At 71.7% G+C, this 20,069-nt stretch overlaps 1 protein-coding gene across 1 annotated transcript; it reads right to left on the bottom strand.

Annotated features, from left to right (window-relative positions):
* Positions 1-487: 487 nt before the first annotated feature.
* Positions 488-20,014, bottom strand: LOC142359977 (spectrin beta chain, non-erythrocytic 2-like). Its single transcript, XM_075412299.1, is given in 51 exon segments — positions 488-797; positions 799-855; positions 1,429-1,471; positions 1,924-2,097; positions 2,851-3,068; positions 3,194-3,269; positions 3,888-4,042; positions 4,143-4,339; positions 4,439-4,523; positions 5,019-5,157; positions 5,239-5,483; positions 5,987-6,361; positions 6,453-6,657; positions 7,903-8,033; positions 8,112-8,188; positions 8,191-8,290; positions 8,292-8,377; positions 8,577-8,580; positions 8,910-8,999; positions 9,100-9,297; positions 9,299-9,325; positions 9,962-10,066; positions 10,068-10,193; positions 10,195-10,227; positions 10,310-10,456; positions 11,707-11,797; positions 11,880-11,908; positions 11,910-12,068; positions 12,070-12,084; positions 12,166-12,510; positions 12,512-12,923; positions 13,733-13,870; positions 13,976-14,085; positions 14,087-14,215; positions 14,218-14,394; positions 14,396-14,470; positions 14,472-14,585; positions 14,587-14,655; positions 14,657-14,827; positions 14,829-14,857; positions 15,375-15,528; positions 15,615-15,917; positions 16,801-16,959; positions 17,411-17,528; positions 17,601-17,788; positions 18,619-18,731; positions 18,825-18,864; positions 18,866-18,941; positions 19,364-19,443; positions 19,549-19,641; positions 19,862-20,014. Coding segments are annotated over 51 exon segments (6,792 nt in total). The 3' UTR covers positions 488-638.
* Positions 20,015-20,069: the final 55 nt, after the last annotated feature.

Here is a 20,069-nt window from a genome sequence, read left to right on the forward strand (position 1 = left end):
CCCATCCCCATCCCAGTCCCAGTCCTCATCCCAATCCCATCCCATCCTAATCCCTGTCCCCATTCCCATGCCAATCCCATCCCCTCCCTGTCCCCATCCCTGTCCCCATCCCATCCCCATTCCCAATCCCAGCCCATCCCATCCCGTCCCCATCCCATTCCCATTCCCACCCCAATTCCCCATCCCATCCCTATTCCCACCCCAATTCCTGTCCCCATTCCCATCCCATCCCCACCCCCATCCCCACCCCCATCCCCATCCCCATTCCTATCCCCATCCCATCCCCACCCCCATCCCCATCCCCATCCCCACCCCCATCCCCATTCCTATCCCCATCCCAGCCCCATCCCCATTCCCATCCCCATCCCATCCCCATTCCCACCCCAATTCCTGTCCTCACCCCCACCCCCATCCCCATCCCATCCCACCCCAATCCCGCCCCACTCCCACCCATCCCCCCCCGGCGCAGTCAGGGCCTGCTTGCTCTCTGCAGTGGCTTTATTGGGGGTGGGGGCTGTGCGGGGACATCACCAGGACGCGGGGGGCTGGGGGGCGCCCCATGGCGCGGGGGGGGGATCACACCCGCACCCCCCGCCGCGTCCCTCCCTCGGCTCCGCGGCCCCCCCGCGGCCCCCCCTCTACTTGCTCTTCTTGAAGAAGCTGAAGCGTTTCTCGCGCTCGCGGGCGGGGCGGGGGGCGGCGGGGCCCTCAGCGGGCGGCGGGGCGGGGGGCATGCTGAGGGCACGCGCCACCCCCTTCCCGCCCGCCGCCGCCCCCCCGGGCCCCTCCCGCGGCCCCCGCCGGCCCCGGCCCGGCTGCCGCCTGGATCACCCGCAGCCAGGCGCCCATCTCGGCCTGGGGGACCGGGCGGCACGTCAGCGGGGGCGAGGGGCGAGGGGCGAGGGGGGGCGAGGGCGTGGGAGGGCGCGGGAGGGCGTGAGAGGTCATGGGAGACCATGGGAGAGTGTGGGAGGTCATGCGAGGTCATGGGAGGTCATGGGAGAACACGGGAGGGTGTGCGAGGTCATGTGAGGTCATGGGAGGGCGTGGGAGGGCGTGGGAGGACACGGGAGAGCGGTGGAGGGCGCGCGAGGACAGGCGAGGGCGTGCGAGGTCACGAAGGGCACGTGAGGGCGTGCACAGGCGTGTGAGGGTGTGTGATGGCGTGTGAGGCCGTGCTCGCGTGGCGTGGGCCTGCGCGTGCAAGGGGCTGCTGACACGGCTGCCCACGCGTGTGTGCCCGTGTCAGGGTGTGTCCGCACGGCTGCCCACGCGTGTGTGCCCGTGTCAGGGTGTGTCCGCACGGCTGCCCACGCGTGTGTGCCCGTGTCAGGGTGTGTCCGCACGGCTGCCCACACGTGTCTGTGCGTGTCAGGGCGTGTCCACACGGCTGCCCACGCGTGTGTGCCCGTGTGCGTGCTGTCTCACCTCGTCCTTGGCCTGGAACAGGTACTCCTTCCCGTCGCTCAGCCTGGGGGGGACAGGGCTCAGCCCCCGCCTGCCCCCCGTGTCCCCCATGTCCCCTGTCCCCATGTCCCCCCACATCCCCCCGTGTCCGCCATGTCCCCATGTCCCCCCACATCCCCATGTCCCCCCATGTCCCCCTGTGTCCTCGTGTCCCCCCCTCTGTGTCCCCCCGTGCCCCCCCCGCATCCCTGTGACCCCCAGCAACCCCCCATGTCCCCACGTCCCCCCACATCCCCCCATGTCCCCCCGTGTCCCCCATGCCACTGTGTCCCCCTGTGCCCCCCCCGTGTCCCCCTGTCCCCCCCCGCGCCCCCCCGTACCCCAGCTTGAAGACGTGCTTGCGCCTGTGGTAGTGCAGGGCAGGGTGGCAGCGGGCACTGTGCCCCCCCGTCCCCGTGTCCCCCCGCGTCCCCCTGCCCCCCCACGTCCCCGCGCCCCCCCCGCACCCCCCCGTACCCCAGCTTGAAGACGTGCTTGCGCTTGCGGTAGTGCAGGGCGGGGTGGCAGCGGGCCCCGCGCAGGCTGGCGGGGGGCTCCCCGTGGAAGGGGGCCCCGGCCCCCGCTCCCTTGGCGTCCTTGTGGAAGCTGAGGTGGCCCCCCCGCAGCACGCAGTACACGCTCTGCCACGACCTGGGGGGGCACGGACTGATATGGGGGGCACAGACTGATATGGGGGGGTCACAGCTTGGTAAGGGGGGGCACTGCTCATAAGGGGGGGGCACAGCTTCATAAGGGGACCATGGCTCGATATGAGGGGGCACAGATCCATATGGGGGGGCACGGCTTGGTAAGGGGGGGCACCACTCCGCTGGGGGGGCACCGCTTGGTAAGGGGGGGCACAGCTCGATCGGGGGGGGCATGGCTCCATGGGGGGGGCACAGCTCGGTAAGGGGGGGCACAGCTCGATCGGGGGGGGCATGGCTCCATGGGGGGGGCACGGCTCGGTAAGGGGGGGCACAGCTCGATCGGGGGGGGCATGGCTCCATGGGGGGGGCACAGCTCGGTAAGGGGGGGCACAGCTCGATCGGGGGGGGCACGGCTCGGTAAGGGGGGGCACAGCTCGATCGGGGGGGCATGGCTCCATGGGGGGGGCACAGCTCGGTAAGGGGGGGCACAGCTCGATCGGGGGGGGCACGGCTCGGTAAGGGGGGGCACAGCTCGATCGGGGGGGGCACCATGGGGGAACCCAGACCCGGGGGGGGTGTTACGTGTTGGGGGGAGCGCTCACCATTTTGAGGGCGGGCCCTGAAGGGGCATGGCCAAACGCAGGGCGTGGCCTCGGGGGGGTGTCCTAGGCTGTGCCCCCGTGGGTGGGGCCAGAGGAGTGTGTGTGGATGCAGGGGGCGTGGCCTGCGCGGGCGTGGCCGGGGGGCGTGGCCTCACCTGTTGGGGGCCTTCTTGCCCTGCGCCTCCATCTCGTGCTTGCGGCAGAGGCCGCCCTCCAGGCTCTCGGGGGGGGGCGGGGGGTGCGCGGGGGGGGCAGCGTGGCCGCGTGGGCCGGGTCGGGGGCCGCGACCCCCCCCCGGGCGACCCCGCGGGGACCCCCCCGGGCTGGGCCCCCGCTCCCGCGCCCCGTTGGGCAGCCCTGGCCCCGGCGGCACCTGCAGGGGGGACACACACACAGGGGGGAGTGGGTGATCTCCCACGGGGGGGGGCGCTCCGGAGGAGCCCGGGCGTCACCCTCCCGTGGCACGGGGGGTCTCGGCATTTGGGGGGGGGGGGTTACCTGGGCTGCGGTGCTGTCGGGACAGATCCCGTTGACAGCCGGTGCCTCCGGCTGGCGGCTCTGCGGGGCTGCGGCCCTGGGGGGCGCACGGGGGGGGGCACGGGGATGGGGACCCCCTATCCCCCCAGGACCCCCTGTGTCGTCCCCCCCCCCCCCGTGTCCCCTCTGTCTGGTGGCTCCTGTCCCCCCCACCTCTCCTGTGGCCCCCCTTCCCTCCAGGTCCCCCCATGACCACTGATGACCCATTTCCCAGATACCGCCCCCCCCGGGACCCCCATATCCCCCTCTTATCCCCAGTCCCCAATACCCCTGGGGATATGCCCCATGGCCCCGCATGGCCCCCACCCTTCCGAGCCCCCCCCCAGGCCTCCATGTCCCCCCTGGGTCCCCCCAGACCCCCTCCCAAACCTGAATGTCCCCCCATGCCCCCCCACACCCCCTCCCAGACCTGAATGTCCCCCCCATGCCCCCCCACATCCCCTCCCAGACCTGAATGTCCCCCCCACGTCCCCCCAACCCCCCCCAGACCTCTAAGTTCCCCCCATGCCCCCCCACACCCCCTCCCAGACCTGAATGTCCCCCCCACGTCCCCCCAACCCCCCCCAGACCTCTACGTTCCCCCCACGCCCCCCCACACCCCCTCCCAGACCCAAATGTCCCCCCGGCAAACCCCCCGCCGCGCCCCGTCCCTCACCGCTGCGGCTCCCTGGCCCCCCCGCCGTTCTGCACGTCGGGGGGCAGCAACGAGGGGACCCCCCCAACCTCAGTCTCCGCGGGGGGGGGTGTTGGTGACCGCCTCTTCCTCGCCTCCTCCTCCTCCTCACGCCGCCGCCGCTCCTTCTCCTCCAGCTTTGGGGGGGACACACACGCACCCAGGCAGGGGCTCAGCGCCCGCAGCCGCGCGCCGGGGCCCGGCCGGCGTCGGGGGGACCCCCCGCACCCCCCGCACCGTGGTCAGGCGGCGCAGCGTGGCGAAGCGCTCGTCCCAGGCAGCGGCCGCCTTCTGGAAGCCCTGGTGCCTCTTGAGGAGCTTCTCCACCTCGGCCACGCTGCCGCCCAGCTCGGCCGAGCGCACCAGCGGCTCCTGGCCAGCCAGCCAGGCCTCCGCCATGCTGGCGTCGCGCCCGAACACCAGCACCTCCAGCACTGCGGGGACACGGCCGCCGAGGGGGGGCGACACGGCGTGGAGCGGGGCAGCCACGCGCCCCCAGACCCCCCCAGCCCAGCCCGCCCCCCGCCGCTGACCGATCTGCAGCCAGTCCATCTTCTCCTGCCAGCGGGCGCCGATGTCCCGGCGGCGTTCCTGCAGCTGCGAGAGCTGCTCCGAGATCTGGGGATGGAGGAGTGAGCGCGGGGACACGGGGACACGGGGATGGGGACGAGATATGGGGATGGGACGTGGGGACAGAGACATGGGGGATGGGGATGGGGACAGGGACATGGGGACATGGGGATGGGGACGGGGACATGGGGATGGGATGCAGGGATGGGGACAGGGACACGGGGGCAGGGACAGGGACATGGGGATAGGGACACGGGATGGGGACATGGGGATGGGGACGTGGGGATGGGGACACGGACGTGGGGATGGGGACGTGGGGATGGGGACAGGGACATGGGGATGGGACGCAGGGATGGGGATGGGATACGGGGATGGGGACATGGGGACAGGGACATGGGGATGGGGACAGGGACGGGGACATGGGGATGCAGGGATGGGGACAGGACATGGGGACAGGGTACGGGGATGGGGACGGGGCCACGGGGCAGGGTCGCAGGGCGGGGGACGCGGGGGGCGGGGCCGCGGGGCCACGGCGGCGCGCACCTTATCAGCGGCGTAGTGGCCCTTGGCGAGCAGCGCGGCGCCCATGGCCACGCAGGCATCGAAGCTGTCGGCCCGCGCCTCCACCTCGGCCTTGATGCTCTGGTGGTTCTTGATCACCAGGTCGGCCGAGGACACGTCCCTGCGCCGCGCGGTGACGCTGTCAGCGCCGCCACCAGCACCGCCGCCACCCCGCTGCGCGCCCCCCCGTGTCGCCGCTCACCGCGGGCGCTCCTGGCCCTCGATCTGCAGGCGGACGCCGTCCATCCAGAGCAGCAGGTCCCGCACCGCGCGCAGGAACCGGAACTGCTCGGCCGCGTCGAGGAGCAGCCGGCGCCGGGCCTGGCTGCTGGCGCGCAGCGTGGCCCAGGCCTCGCTCACCGCCCGCTCGTGCCGCCGGATGTCAGCCGCCTTCTCGCCCGCGTACGCCTTCTCCAGCCGCGCTGCGTCCTCCTGCACCTGCCGGACCTGCGTGGGTGGGCGCGCCCAGGTGAGACGCGACGCGACGCATCACCCCGCGCCGGGCTGCGTGGTGCCGTGCTGCGCTGTGCCGTGCCACGCTGGGCTGCGCTGTGCCGTGCTGCGCGGTGCCGTGCCACGCTGGGCTGCGCTGTGCCGTGCTGCATCGCGCCACACTGTGCTGCGCCACACTGCCATGCTACGCAGGGCTGCGCCATGCTGTGCTGCACCGTGCCGTGCCATGCAGGGCTGCACCATGCAGGGCTACGCCGTGCTGTGCTGCGCCGTGCCATGCAGGGCTGCACCATGCAAGGCTGCGCCGTGCTGTGCCATGCAGGGCTGCACCGTGCTGTGCTGTGCCATGCTGTGCTGCGCCGTGCCACGCCAGGCTGCGCGGTGCCGTGCTGCACCGTGCCGTGCCGCGCCACGCTGCACCGTGCCATACTGCGTTGTGCCATGCCATGCATGGCCGCACCATGCTGTGCCGCATTGCGCCGCGCCGCGCGTTTCACCTGGGCGCTGAGCGCCTGGATGTCGTGCTCGTAGGCGGTGTGCATGCGCTGCATGGCCTCGGCCGTGTTCAGGTCACGGCCCAGCTCGTCCGGCAGCTGCTTCTGCTTGTGCTGCACCTGCGCCAGCGCCTGGCGCGCGTCGCGGTAGAAGCGCTGCAGCTCGTAGGCGGCCGCCAGCATCTGCGACCGCGTGTCGATCAGCTCCAGCAGGTCGGCCCAGGCCTCGTTCAGCCCGTCCTTCCACTCGGCCACCGCCGCGCTCTCCGGGTGCCCGCCCGCGATCAGCGCGTCCGCCAGCGCGTTGACGCCGTCCACCCGCTCCTGCCCGATGCTGCTTGTGTCCCACGAGAACTCCCGGAACTTGTCCCGCAGCATCTGCGGCCGGGCGGGGCGGCGAGCCGCGTCGGACATGTCGCCGAGGGGCACGCGGGGACCCCCCGGCCGCCCTCCCGCCCTGCCCCCGCACCGTGACGTGCTCGTAGTCCTGGCCCAGCTCGTGCGATGCCGCCACCACCTCCCGCTCCGAGATCCACTGCTCCAGGTCGTCGACCTCGCGCCGCAGCTGGCAGAGCCGCTGGTGCTCCTGCAGCGTGGCGTGCCGCTCCTCGGCCAGCGCCCACAGGCTGGCGTAGAGCTGCTCCACCTGCGCCTGCCGCAGCCGCAGCCGCTCGCTGCGGGCATGGCCGTGTCAGCGCCGCGGCGGGGGGACGACGGGCGCGGGGCTGGGGGTGGTGGTGGGGTCAGGGACCCCGTGGGACGACGGACGTGGGGCTGGGGGATGGCGACCCCGTGGGACGATGGACGTGGGGCTGGGGGATGGGGACCCTGTGGGACAACGGGCGTGGGGCTGGGGGTGGCAGGGGGATGATGGACCCCGTGGGACGACGGACGTGGGGCTGGGGGTGGCAGGGGGATGATGGACCCTGTGGGACGATGGACATGGGGCTGGGGGACGGGGACCCCGTGGGACGACGGACGTGGGGCTGGGGGTGGCAGGGGGATGATGGACCCCGTGGGACGATGGGCGTGGGGCTGGAGGATGGGGACCCCGTGGGACGACGGACGTGGGGCTGGGGGTGGCAGGGGGATGATGGACCCCGTGGGACGACGGACGTGGGGCTGGGGGTGGCAGGGGGATGATGGACCCTGTGGGACGATGGACATGGGGCTGGGGGACGGGGGACCCCGTGGGACGACGGACGTGGGGCTGGGGGTGGCAGGGGGATGATGGACCCCGTGGGACGATGGGCGTGGGGCTGGAGGACGGGGACCCCGTGGGACGACGGACGTGGGTCTGGGGGACGGGGACCCCGTGGGACGACGGACGTGGGTCTGGGGGACGGGGACCCCATGGGACGATGGGCGTGGGGCTGGGAGGTGGTGGTGGGGACAGGGACCCCGTGGGACGATGGACATGGGGCTGGGGGACGGGGACCTCGTGGGACGATGGATGTGGGGCTGGGGGACGGGGACCCTGTGGGATGATGGGGCGTGGGGGCTGGGGGCTGGGGACCCCCTGGGACGATGGACATGGGGATGGGGGATGGGGGGGGGGACAGGGACCCCCTGGGATGATGGACACACGGATAAGGGGTGGCAGGGGGGACACGGGGTCCCCAAGGCACGATGTCGGCAGGGATGGGGGGGTCAGGGGACACAGGGTCTTCCACAGGACAATGGACACAGGGATGGGGGGTGTCAGGGGGACACCAGTGCCCTATGGGACCATGCCAGTGGGGCTGGGGGTGTCGGGGGACACAGGGACCCCCAAGGGACAATGGACGTGGGAATGGGGGGGTTGGAGAATGCTGCTCCCCCAAGGGACGATGCCAGCAGGGCTGGGGGTGTTGGGGGACACAGGGGACCCCCGTGTGAGGACGGCCCGCAGGGCTGGGGGTCCCGCGGGTGCCACCCACCTCTCGGGGTGCCCGGCCTCCACCATGGCACGGCTCTGCGCCGCCAGCTGCTGCACGCTGCGCCCGTAGTCGCGCAGCGCCTGCTGCAGCCCCCGCTGCCGGCTGACCATGGCCTGGGCGCCCGGCTCGTCCTGCCGGGGGGCATGGGGGGGGGTCACGGGTGCTCAGGGCGGGGGTCCCAGCGCGGTGGGGGGGGGGTCCCCCCGTACCTTGGCCTTCTCCTGCGCCATCATGTGCAGCTCCTGCTCGCCCATCCAGGCCTCGGCGGCGTCAGCGTCGCGGTAGACTGCTGCGCAGCCTGCGCCCGCTGCAGCCGCGCCCGCCGCAGCTCCGCCTGCAGCCGCAGCTCCCGCCACGCGGCCCGCAGCTCCTGCACCCGCTCAGGGGGGTCCCGCGAGCCCCCCCCCGCCGTCGCCGCCGCGCCCCAGCAGCTCCTCCACCCGCCGCTCGTGGCCCTGCAGCTCTTCTGCAGCGTCTGAGGGGGGGGGGGGACGGGGAGGGGGCTCGGGGGGGGTTCCGGGACCCCCAGGACCCCCCCTGAGCACCCCAGCAGCCTTTGAGCCCCCAGACCCCCCCAGGACCCCCCTTCTGACCCCCAGGACCCCCCCCAAGCACCCCAGCAGCCCTTGAGCCCCCCCTACTCACCTGCCAGACCCCCCCTGCTGACCCCCAACCCCCCTGGAGCACCCCAGGACCCCCACAGCACCCCTTTGCTCACCCTCTGACCCCCCCAAGCACCCCAGCCCCCCCCGCTGACCCTCAACCCCCCGGAGCACCCCAGGACCCCCCTGCTGACCCCCAACCCCCCCCTGGAGCACCCCAGGACCCCCAGAGCACCCCCTTGCTCACCCTCTGACCTCCCCCAAGCACCCCAGCCCCCCCCAGACCCCCCCTGCTGACCCCCAACCCCCCCTGGAGCACCCCAGGACCCCCCTTGCTGACCCCCTGACCCCCCCCGGAGCACCCTAGGCCCCCCCCGACCCCCCCTGGAGCACCCCCAGCCCCACCTCGTTCTTCTTGATGAGGAGCTGGACGGAGGGCAGGTCCTTGCCGTGGTCGGTGGAGACGGCCAGGGGTCTGCGCTCCTTCACCCACAGCTGGGGGGGACACGGGGGGTCAGCCGGGGCGGGGGGGCTGGGGATTGGGGGGCCTCAGCGAGGGTCCCCGGGGTGCCATCCGTCCGGGCGCCCCACTCACGATCTCGTCCTCCAGGTCACGGTGGAACTGGTGCAGGTCCCTGGAGGCCAGCAGCCTGCGGCCGCGCTCCCGCAGCGGCTCCCGCAGCCCCTCCAGCTGCCGCTCGGCCGCGCCGACCTGCGCCCGCGCCTCGGCCGCGCTGGGGTCCTCCGGGCTGAGCGCCCGCGCCTGCGCCCGCACCGCCGCCAGCTCCTGCGCCCCGCACCGCCGTCTGCTGCTCCAGCAGCTGCCGGACCCCCGCCGGTGAGGGCCACGGCCACGGGAGACCCCCCCAAACCCGGCGCGGGCACCCCCCGGGCTGGGCAGCCCACCCCAGGACCCTGCGCCCCGACCCCTGCGCCCCTGAGCCCCGCACCCCATCCCCTGCGCCCCGACCCCTGCGCCCCGACCCCTGCGCCCCGACCCCATCCAGCCCACCCCAGAGCACCCCGGGACCCTGCACCCCTGTCCCCGCAGATCGCCTCCTGCAGACCCCCTCCCCTGCACCCCTGTCCCTGCAGACCCCCTCCTGCAGACCCCATCCCGCAGACGCCCTGCCGCAGACCCCCTCCCCATGCATCCCCATTCCTGCAGACCCCCACCCCACAGACCCCTCCCATGCACCCCTGTCCCTGCAGACCCCCTCCTGCAGTCCCCACCCCGCAGACCCCCTCCCACAGACCCCCTCCCACAGACCCCCACCCCATGCAGCCCCTTCCCTGCGGCCCCCCGCCCCACAGACCCCCTCCTGCAGACTCCCTCCTGCAGACCCCCACCCCACAGCCCCCCACCCTGCAGCTCCCCACCCCCGCACACCCCCTCCCACAGCCCCCTCCCCATGCAGCCCCCCTCCCGCAGCCCCCGCCCCGCGGCCCCCCCGCACCTGCTGCTTCTTGAGCAGGATGTTGACGCTGGTGAGGTCCTTGCCGAGGTCGTCGGCGCGCAGCTGGGCCTGCACGCCGGCCAGCCAGCCCCGCAGCGCCGCGCACAGCCTGCGCGCACAGCTCGGCGCGGTTGGCGTCGAACAGCCGCCGCGCCTTGGTCCGCGTCGTCGACTCCAGTTCCTCCCACAGCGCCCGCAGCGACGCCAGCTTCTCCGCCACCACCGGCCCCAGGCTCCGGCTTCACCGCCGCCAGCTGCCTGCCCTCCTGCCGCGGGGACGCCGCCGGCCCTCAGCGGGCTCCCGCTGGGCAGGGCGGGGGGTCCCGGCGCGCTGGCCGCGGCGCCCACCTTCTCCATCTTCTCCAGCCAGCCCTTGTTGGCGGCCAGCTCGGCGGCGAAGGCCTGGTGCTTCTGCCACTTGGTGTGCAGGTCGCGGGCCTCCTCGTAGGAGACGTCCTGCGCCGTCAGCATCTTCTCCTCCACCCAGAGCGCCAGCTGCCGGCCCGGGGCGGGGACGGGGCCATCACCGGGGGGGCTGCAGCCCCTCCCTGCTCCCGGCCACCCCACCCTGTCCCTGGTCCCATCCCAGCCCCATCTCCAGCCCCTTCCATCCCCATCCTCATCATCGCCGTGCCATCCTCATCCCCATCCCATGCCATCCCCATCCTCATCATCCCCATGCCATCTTCATCCCACCTCCATCCCCATCCCATTCCCATGCCATCCTCATCCCCATCCCACACCATCCCCATCCTCACCCATCCCCATGCTATCTTCATCCATCTTCATCCCCATCCCATCCTCATCCCCTTCCCATTCCATCCCCCATCCTCCTCATCCCCATCCGATCCTGATCTTCATCCCCATCCCATCCCCATCCTCATCCCAATTCCAATCCTATCTCCATCCCATGCTCATACTCCTCACTCCCATCCCATCTTCATCCTCATCCCATCCCATCCCCATCCTTATCCTGATCCTCCTCATCCCCATCGCCATTCTCATCCCCATCGCCATCCCAATCCTTATCCTGATCCTCCTCATCCTCATCCCCATCCCATCTCCTTCCCATCCCATTTCCTTCCCATCCCCATCACCTCCCATCCCATCCCATCCCATCCCCATCTCCTTCCCATCCCCATCCCATCCCCATCCCATCTCCTTCCCATCCCCATCCCCATCCCATCCCACCTCCATCCCATCCCATCTCCTTCCCATCCCCATCCCCATCCCATCCCATCCCCATCCCATCTCCTTCCCATCCCCATCCCATCCCATCTCATCCCATCCCCATCTCCTTCCCATCCCCATCCCCATCCCACCCCCATCCCCATCTCCTTCCCATCCCCATCCCCATCCCATCCCATCCCCATCCCATCTCCTTCCCATCCCCATCCCCTCCCCTCCCCTCCCATCCCATCCCCATCTCCTTCCCATCCCCATCCCCATCCCCATCCCCATCCCCATCCCATCCCATCCCCATCCATCCCATCCTAATCCCATCTCCTTCCCATCCCATCCCCATCCCATCCCATCCCATCCCCATGCCATCCCCATCCCCACCACCCATCCCTATCCCCACCCCCATCCCCATCTCCTTCCCATCCCCATCTCATCCCCATCCCACCCCATTCCCATCCTTATCCCGATCCTCCCCACCCCATCCCCATCCCCCCCTTGCTCCCGTCCCCATCCCCACCCTCAGCGCCATTCCTGTCCCCACCCCGCCGCGGCCCCGCGCCCACCTCCTGCCCATCCTGCAGGAACCGCTGCAGCTCCCAGTTGTCCCGCAGCCGCCCCAGCAGCTCCCGGGCCGCGTCCCGGTTCTTCTGGTGCCTGTGGCCGGGCCGGGGTGTGGGTGACGGCGGGGACGGGGACCCCGGGGGGCTGGGCCGCAGCAGGGGGGGCTTCCCCTCACCTGCTCTCCACCGAATCCACCGTCTCCCGCCACCTTCTCGGCGTGGGGGCTGCCCTCGGCCAGCAGCTTGCGGCCGGCGGCCACCAGCCCCTGCACGCGCTCCCCATGGGCCTCCATGGTGGCCATGAAGTCCTCGTGCTTCTTGACGGCCGCCTCGGCTCCCGGCAGCGTGCCGGGCATCTCCGAGTGGGGACAGCGCGTACTCCTGTGCCGGGCACCGCAGCGGGCGTCACCCCAGCGCGTCCCCGGCCCCCGCGCCGCTGCCGTCGCCGCCGCGGCCGCTCACCTGCGTGCTGAGGACGCCCTCCACCTGCCTGGAGTCGCGGAGGAAGAGCTGGAAGGCGAAGGCTCGGGCCAGGAGCTGGTGCCGGTTCTCCCACATCCTCCCCAGCTCCTCCCAGCCCGTGTCCAGGGCCTCCAGGCGCTGGCGCAGGAAGAGGTGCTGCGCGTCCGTCTGTCCCTGCGTCACCTCGCGGCCCACGGCCCGCGTGCTGCGGTAGTCGTCGCCGTAGTGGGCAATCTCCTTGCGGATGCTCTCGTGCTGACTCAGCAATGCTTCGGCTTCAGCCAGGGTGGCCGGCACGTCCTCGGAAGCCACAGCCGTCTGGGTGCGGGACAGCCAGGCCTGGAAGGGCGGCCAGGTCCCGCAGGAAGCCCTGCAGCTTCCTGGCCTCCCCCAGCGACTCCTCGCGTTGCCGCAGGCCGCGGCACAGCTCGTCCCACGCCGCCTCGATGGCCGACAGCCGGCCCGCGATGGCGGCCGCCTGCTCCGGCTGCTCGGCCGACAGCTTCTCCGCCTCGGCCCGCAGGTCCCGCACCTTGCCCTGGATGGCTCCCAGGTCGCGCTCCATGCCCGAGAGCTTGCGCTGCAGCACCGTGACGCCGGCCAGGTCGTTGCCCAGCCCCTGCGTCGACTCGATCACCTTCGTCTTCTCCCGCATCCAGGACGTGGCCTCGTCGCACTCCAGGTGGTAGTTCTGGATGTTCAGCGCCGACGTCAGCGCTTCCTTCTTCTGGTCGGCCAGCGCGCGGAAGCGCTCCCACCTGCGCGGCACCGGCGTCAGCGCCACATCTGCCGGCACCATGCCCGGAGCAGCAGCCCTGCCTGGAGAACCCGTCCCTGCCTGGAGAACCCGTCCCTGCCTGGAGAACCCAATCCCTGCCTGGAGAACCCATCCTTACCTGGAGCATCCCCGCCTGCCTGAAGAACCCATCCCTGCCTGGAGAACCTGTCCCTGCCTGGAGAACCCATCCCTGCCTGGAGAACTCGTTCCTGCCTGGAGCATCGTCCTGCCTGCTGTGAGCATCTCTTGATACAGCATCACCCTGCCTGGAGAACCCAACCTGGCCTGGAGAACCCAACCTGGCCTGGAGAACCTGTCCCTGCCTGGAGAACCCATTCCCTGCCTGGAGAACCCAATCCCTGCCTGGAGAACCCAACCTGGCCTGGAGAACCCAGCCTGGCCTGGAGAACCCAATCCCTGCCTGGAGAACCCAACCTGGCCTGGAGAACCTGTCCCTGGAGAACCCATCCTTGCCTGAAGAACCCATTCCCACCTGGAGAACCCATTCCCTGCTTGGAGAACCCGTCCTTGCCTGGAGAACCTGTCCCTGGAGAACCCATCCTTGCCTGGACTGGAGAACTCGTTCCTGCCTGGAGCTTCATCCTGCCTGCTGTGAGCATCTCTCGATACGGTATCACCCTGCCTGGACAACCCATCCCTGCCTGGAGAACCCATCCCTGCCTGGAGAACCCAACCTGGCCTGGAGAACCAACCTGGCCTGGAGAGCCCCTCCCTGCCTGGGCATCCCTCTCCACACCATCCCCCCGCCCGGACCCCCCCGGTGCCCACCTGGCGTTGAGCTCCTGGCGCGCGGCCCAGATGCCCTCCTGGTTGCGCTGGTCAGCGGCCAGCAGCCGGTCGGCGACGCGGTTGACGGCGTCCACGCGCGACGCCAGGTTGTTCATCTCCTGCTCCAGCGTCTCGAAGCTGCGGGCGGCGAGCGGGGGGCGGGGGGGCTCAGCACCCGCCGCCGCGGCGGCGACGGAGGGGACCCCCCCACCCCACGCCGGGGGTCCGGCGCCGGCCGCTCACCGCTGCTGCACCACCTCCAGGTCCTCCAGCTTCTCGGGGATGTCCATGGCGCGCAGCCACTGCTCCTTCTCGCCCACCCACAGCGCGCAGGCGTCCGCCTCGCCGCGCAGGGGTGTAGAACCCCAGGGCGTCCTGCAGCTCGCGCCGCCGCCGCTCCGCCAGCGCCGCCAGCTCGCCGTAACGCCGCTCCAGCGCCGGCAGCCGGCTCGCCGCCCGCGCCGGGGACAGCAGCGAGGGCGGGGCGGCAGCGCAGCCGCTTGCCGGTGGAGCGCATCGATGGCGTCGCGGCGGCTCCGCACCTCGTCCTGCGCCTCGCGGTGCTGCCGCGCCAGGCTGCGCGTCGAGTGCTCGTCGCGACCCAGCTCCGGGCTGGAAACCAAGCGCTCGGCGTCCTCCAGCCACGCCTCCGCGTCCGCCGCCCTCCGCTTCGAACTGGAAGAAGCCGGCGGCTTCCCGCAGGCGCCGCTCGCGCTCGGCCGCCAGCTCGCCCAGCGCCCCGCCATCGCCCTTCCAGCTCCCGCGCCCGCACCGATGCCTCGGCCGCACCGAGCCGGCCCTCGGCCGCCAGCTCGCGGCCCTGCGCCAGCGCCCGCTCCAGCGGCCCCGCGCGCACCGCTCAGCTCCCCGCAGAAGGCGGCGTGCTGGCTCAGCAGCCGCAGCGAGCTCGTCAGGTCGCGCCCCGACGTCGTCGCAGCCCAGCAGCCGCTCCTGCTCCCGCATCCAGGCCTCCTCCTCGCCCGCATCCCAGAAGAATTTCCAGAGGCGTCGCGACTCCTCCAGCCGCGCCCGGCGCTCACCCGCCAGCTCCACCAGCTCCCGGTACCGCAGCTCCAGCGCCGACACGCGCTCGCCCCACCGCCGACGGCTCGCACGGCTGGTAGCCTGCGCGGACCCCCCGGTGCATCGCTCAAGGGGGGGGCTCGGGGGGCCACCGGCTGCCCTGGCAGGGCTGGGGGCTGCCCAGGGTTGGGGGTCTGGGGGACATCCCAGGGGTTGGGGGCTGTCCAGGGGTTCGGGGCTGGGGGCCATCCCAGGGGTTGGGGGGCTGGGGGACATCCCGGGGGTCTGGGGGGCACCAGCCATCCCAGGGGTCTGGGGGCTGCCCATGGGTTGGGGGTCTGGGGGGCACCGGCCGTCCCAGGGGTCTGGGACTGGGGTCAGGGTCTGGGGGGCACCCCAGGGGTCTGGGAGCCATTCTGGGGCTTGGGGGCTGCCCAGGAGCTGGGGGGCTGGGGGGCACCCCGGGGGTCTAGGGGCTGCCCAGGGGCTGGGGGGTCTGGGGCACTCCGGGGTTCTGGGGGTCCGCGGTGCCCCCCGCCATGGGGGTCCGGGGTCCCAGGCCAGGCACTGTGCTGGGTGTCCGGGGGCCACCCCGGGGCCGGGGGGGGGGGTCTCTCACCATCAGCGGGCACGGCGAACCTCTGCGCTGCCGCACCCACCGCCCGCACGCGCTCCGCCTGCGCCGCCACGTCGGCCTCCACCAGCGTGTGCACCTGCAGCAGCTCGTCCACGCCGCGCAGGTGCTTCCCCAGGTCCTGCGCCCGCAGCCGGCCCTGCGCCGCCGCCCGTGACATCACCATGTCACCGCATGGCGCCGGCCGCCATGGCTGCCGTGGCCGCCGTGGCCCGCCGTCGCTACCTCCATCTCCTCCATCCAGCCCGCGAGGTGCTCCAGGTCGCGCAGCACCTTCTGCAGCTCCAGGTGCAGCAGCAGCCGCTCGCGGCGGGCGGCCACCAGCCGCCGCAGCTGGGCCCAGAGCCGCGCCACCCTGTCGCGACGCGTCGCGACGCGCTGCACGTCGTGGTAGCGCTCGGCCTCCAGCTCGGCCGCCACGGCGCTGACCGCCTGCACGCGCTCGCCGTACGCCTCGACGTCCGTCTCCAGCGCCTCGTGCTTCCGCACCGCCGCCTCCACTGCCGGCAGGTCCCCCCCAAAGTGCTCCTGGGGGGCGGCCGTGTCAGCGCGGGGGGCGCGGGACCCCCGGGCCCCGAGGGCCAGGGACCCCCGGACCCCTCGAGTCCCCAGGGCTGGGGTCAGTGGGGAGCGGGACCCCCAAACCCCGAGGGCAAGGGAGACCCCCAGACCCCTCAGATCCCCAGGGAGCGGGGACCCCCAAACCCCTTGGGTCCCCAGGGTTGGGGTCAGTGGGTCCCCAGGAATGGGGTCAGTGGGGAGCGGGACCCCCAAACCCCAAGGGTATGGGACCCCCAGACCCCTCGGGTCCCCCAGGGAGCGGGACCCCCAAACCCCTTGGGTCCCCCAGGGTTGGGGTCAGTGGGGAGCGGGACCCCCAAACCCCTCGTGTCCCCGGGGAGTGGGACCCCCCAGACCCTGAGGGCGAGGGACCCCCATACCCTTCAGGTCCCCAGGGTTGGGGTCAGTGGGGAGCAGGACCCCCAAACCCCTCGTGTCCCCGGGGAGTGGGACCCCCAGACCCCTTGGGTCCCCAGGAATGGTGTCAGTGGGGAGCGGGACCCACAAACCTCGAGGGCGAGGGACCCCCAGACCCTGAGGGTCCCCAGGGTTGGGGTCAGTGGGGAGCGGGACCCCCAAACCCCAAGGGTGCGGGACCCCCCAAACCCCTTGCATCCCTGGGGAGTGGGACCCCAAACCCCCTCGGGTCCCCAGGGAGCGGGACCCCCAGCCCCTGGGGTCCCCGGGGGCCGCGGAAGGGTGGGGGGGGTGCTGCAGGACCCCCAGCCCCTGGGGTCCCCAGGGCCGCGGCGGGGTGGGGGGGGGGCTGTGGGACCCCCAGTCCTTGGGGTCCCCTGGGGCCGCGGCGGGGGGGGGGGGTGGGGGGGGGGGGGCTGTGGGCCCCCCACACCTGGGCGACGAGGCGCTGGTTCTCGCGCAGCCAGGCCTCACGCAGGGCGGCCTTGCGCTCGAAGCGCGCCACCAGCTGCTCCAGCTTCTCCTGCCGGATCAGCTCCGCCCGCAGCGCCAGCTCCTGCTCGTGCTCCGCCTTCTCCAGCCGCTCCCACGCCTGCGCAGCGCCGGCAGCGTCACCGCCACGGCCACCACCGCTGCCACCGCCACGGCCACCGCCAGCACCGCCACCACCACCAGCATCAGCAGCACCATCACCACCACCATCACCATCACCACCACAATCACCATCACCACTACCACCATCACCACCACCACCACCATCACCATCACCACCATCACCACCACCACCACCACCAACATCACCACCACCATCACCATCACCACTACCACCATCACCACCACCATCACCATCACCATCACCACCACCACCACCACCATCACCACCACCATCACCATCACTGGCCCTGCCCCCAGCACCATCACCACCACCACCATCACCACCACCACCACCACCATCACCACCATCACCACCACCATCACCATCACCACCACCACCACCACCTCCACCACCGCCCCCATCGCCACCACCACGGCCGCCGTCCCACCTTGTTGATGTCGGAGATGAGCTTCCCCTCCCGTGGCACGTAGACCTTCTGGTTGTTGGCCCGCATCCGGCTCTGGACGGTGAAGAGCAGCACCTCCAGGTTGCCCTTCTCCATGAACCTGGGGCGGGCAGAGGTGGCGCTGAGCCCCGCGCCCCTGCCAGACGTGGGCGGGGGGCGCGGGGGTCCTCACTTGGGGGGCTTCTCCACCGTGCGGTAGGTGTTGAAGGCCTGGAGCTGGCCCTGGACGGCGGGCAGGGCGTTGGGCAGCGGCCGGCCGTTGAGGAGGACGATGGTCTGCTCGATCCAGGCCAGCAGCTCGCCCGCTAGCGCCTCGTAGCGCCCCGCCAGCGCCTCCGCCTCCCGCGCCGCCTCCAGCACCTGCCACGCAGACCGACACTGTCCGCCTGTCTGGCTGTCCACCCCTTCCTCCTCCTCTGTCCGCCCGTCCAGCCCTTCCTCCTCCTTTCCATCTCGTTATCCTTCTCCTCTCCCCCAGCTGTCCGTCTGTCCATCCCTTTGTCCTCCTCTCCCCATCTGTCCATCTCTTTGTCCTCCTCTGTCCGTCTGTCCAGCCCTCTGGGCACTTGTATCTGCAGCCATCCATCTCCTCTTCCCAGCTGTCCAGCCCTTCGTCCTCTTCTCTGTCCGTCTGTCCATCCCTTTGTCTTCCTCTCCATCTCATTACCCTTCTCTTCCTCCCATCTGTCCGTCTGTCCATCCCTTTGTCCTCCTCTGTCCGCTCCTTCAGCCCCCTCTCTGTCCATCTGTCCATCCCTTCGTCCTCCTCTCCGTCTCGTTATCCTTCTCTTCTCCCCAGCTGTCCATCTGTCCATCCCTTCATCCCCCTCTCTGTCCGTCTGTCCATCCCTTCGTCCTCCTCTCCATCTCGTTATCCTTCTCCTCTCCCCAGCTGTCCATCCCTTCATCCTCCTCTCTGTCCATCTGTCCATCCCCCTGGGTACTTGTACCTCTGTCTGCCCATCTCCCCTGTCTGCCCTCCATCCGTCTGTCCATCCCTTCGTCCTCCCCTCTGTCCGTCTGTCCATCTCCTCTCTCCCTCCATCCATCTCTCCATCCCCTTGGGCCCTCCTACATCTCTCTGCCCCTCTCCCCCCGTCCGTCCGTCCGTCCGTCCCTGTGGCCCCCGGTCCACCTCTTCTCCCCCCCCCCCAGCCCCCCACCCGCCCGTCCGTCCGTCCGTCCGTCACCTTCCCCACGCGCTTCCCCTCCACTGCCAGCGCCTTCATCCTGGAGAAGTAGTGGTAGAAGGTGGCCACGTAGGTGATGATGGACTTCTCGTCTGGCTGCTCCACGCTGACGTCTGCGGGTGCCGCAGGGCGGGGGTGAGTGCGGCCGGCCCCACGGCGCCCCCACACCGCCCCACACCCCCCCACGGCGCCCCATGGCCCCTCACCCTCGGGGTCCAGCAGCTTGGGGAGCCCCAGCTCACGCTCGGGCCAGGTTGAAGGCGCTTTGCAGGTTGTAGTGGGCGTTGCAGCGCCGCAGCATCTCCATGTCCACCAGGTCCGGCCTGGGCAGCGGGGCGGCCTCAGCCCCACGGCGTGCCTCACGGCCTGCCCCACGGCCCGCCCCACATACCCACCCCGCAGCCCACCTCCCACAGCCCGCGTCCCGCATGGCGTCACCGTGTACCCCATGCAGCCGTCACTGTGTGCCCCTCATCCCCTGCCCTGTGCCCCATTCCCTGCCCCACGGCGTGCCCCACAGCATGCCCCACGGCGTGCCCCACATCCCCACCCCGCGCCCCACATCTCCATTCCGTGCCACGCGTGCTGCGCCCCGCATCTCGCATCCCTCACAGGTGTCACCGTGTGCACCCCGTCCCCTGCCCTGTGCCCCACGTCCCCTGCCCCACGTCCCCCACCCCACGAACCCCGCCCCACGTCCCCGCCCCACATCCCCCGCCCCACATCCCCGCCCCACGTCCCCCACCTGTGCTTGTGGATGATGGCGTTGAAGGCCAGCCCGTCCCTCCAGCTCGTGGTGAAGTTGTGCACGTTCACGTTCGGGTACCTGCCGGGCGCCGGGGCGAGGGCTCAGCCCGGGACCCCCGCGACCCCCAGGACCGCCCTGGGACCCCCCAGAAACCCCCCGGGACCCCCCTGCCCCACGCTCACCCCCGCCGTCTTCATCTGGCACCAGAGCAGCAGCGCGTCCTTGGCCGACTTCCTCTCCTTGTTGTCCCCGGTCTCCACGCTGATGTCCTGGATCTGGGGCACGGCGCGGGGTCAGGGGGGCCCGGACCACCCCACAGCGGGGGGCGGGGGGCTTCCAGGAGAGGGCGCGGACCGACAGTGGGTGCAGGGACCCCCACGGTGGGTGCAAGACCCCCAGGGTGGGTTCAGGACCCCCCAGGGTGCGTTCAGGACCCCCAGAATGGGCTCAGGACCCCCAGGGTGGGCTCAGGACCCCCTATGATGGGTTCAAGACCCTCATGATGGGCTTAGGCCCCCCTGTGATGGGTTCAGGACCCCCAGGGTGGGGGTGCAGGACCCCCCAGGGTGGGCTCAGTGCCCCTGTGATGGGTTCAAGACCCCCCTGTGATGGGCTCAGGGCCCCCTGTGATGGGTTCACGATGCTCATGGTGGGTTCTGGGCCCCCTGTGATGGGTTCAAGACCCACAAGGTGGCTCAGGACA

This window comes from Opisthocomus hoazin, unplaced genomic scaffold (genome assembly GCF_030867145.1).
Source record: "Opisthocomus hoazin isolate bOpiHoa1 unplaced genomic scaffold, bOpiHoa1.hap1 HAP1_SCAFFOLD_154, whole genome shotgun sequence".
NCBI classification, from domain to species: Eukaryota; Metazoa; Chordata; class Aves; order Opisthocomiformes; family Opisthocomidae; genus Opisthocomus; species Opisthocomus hoazin.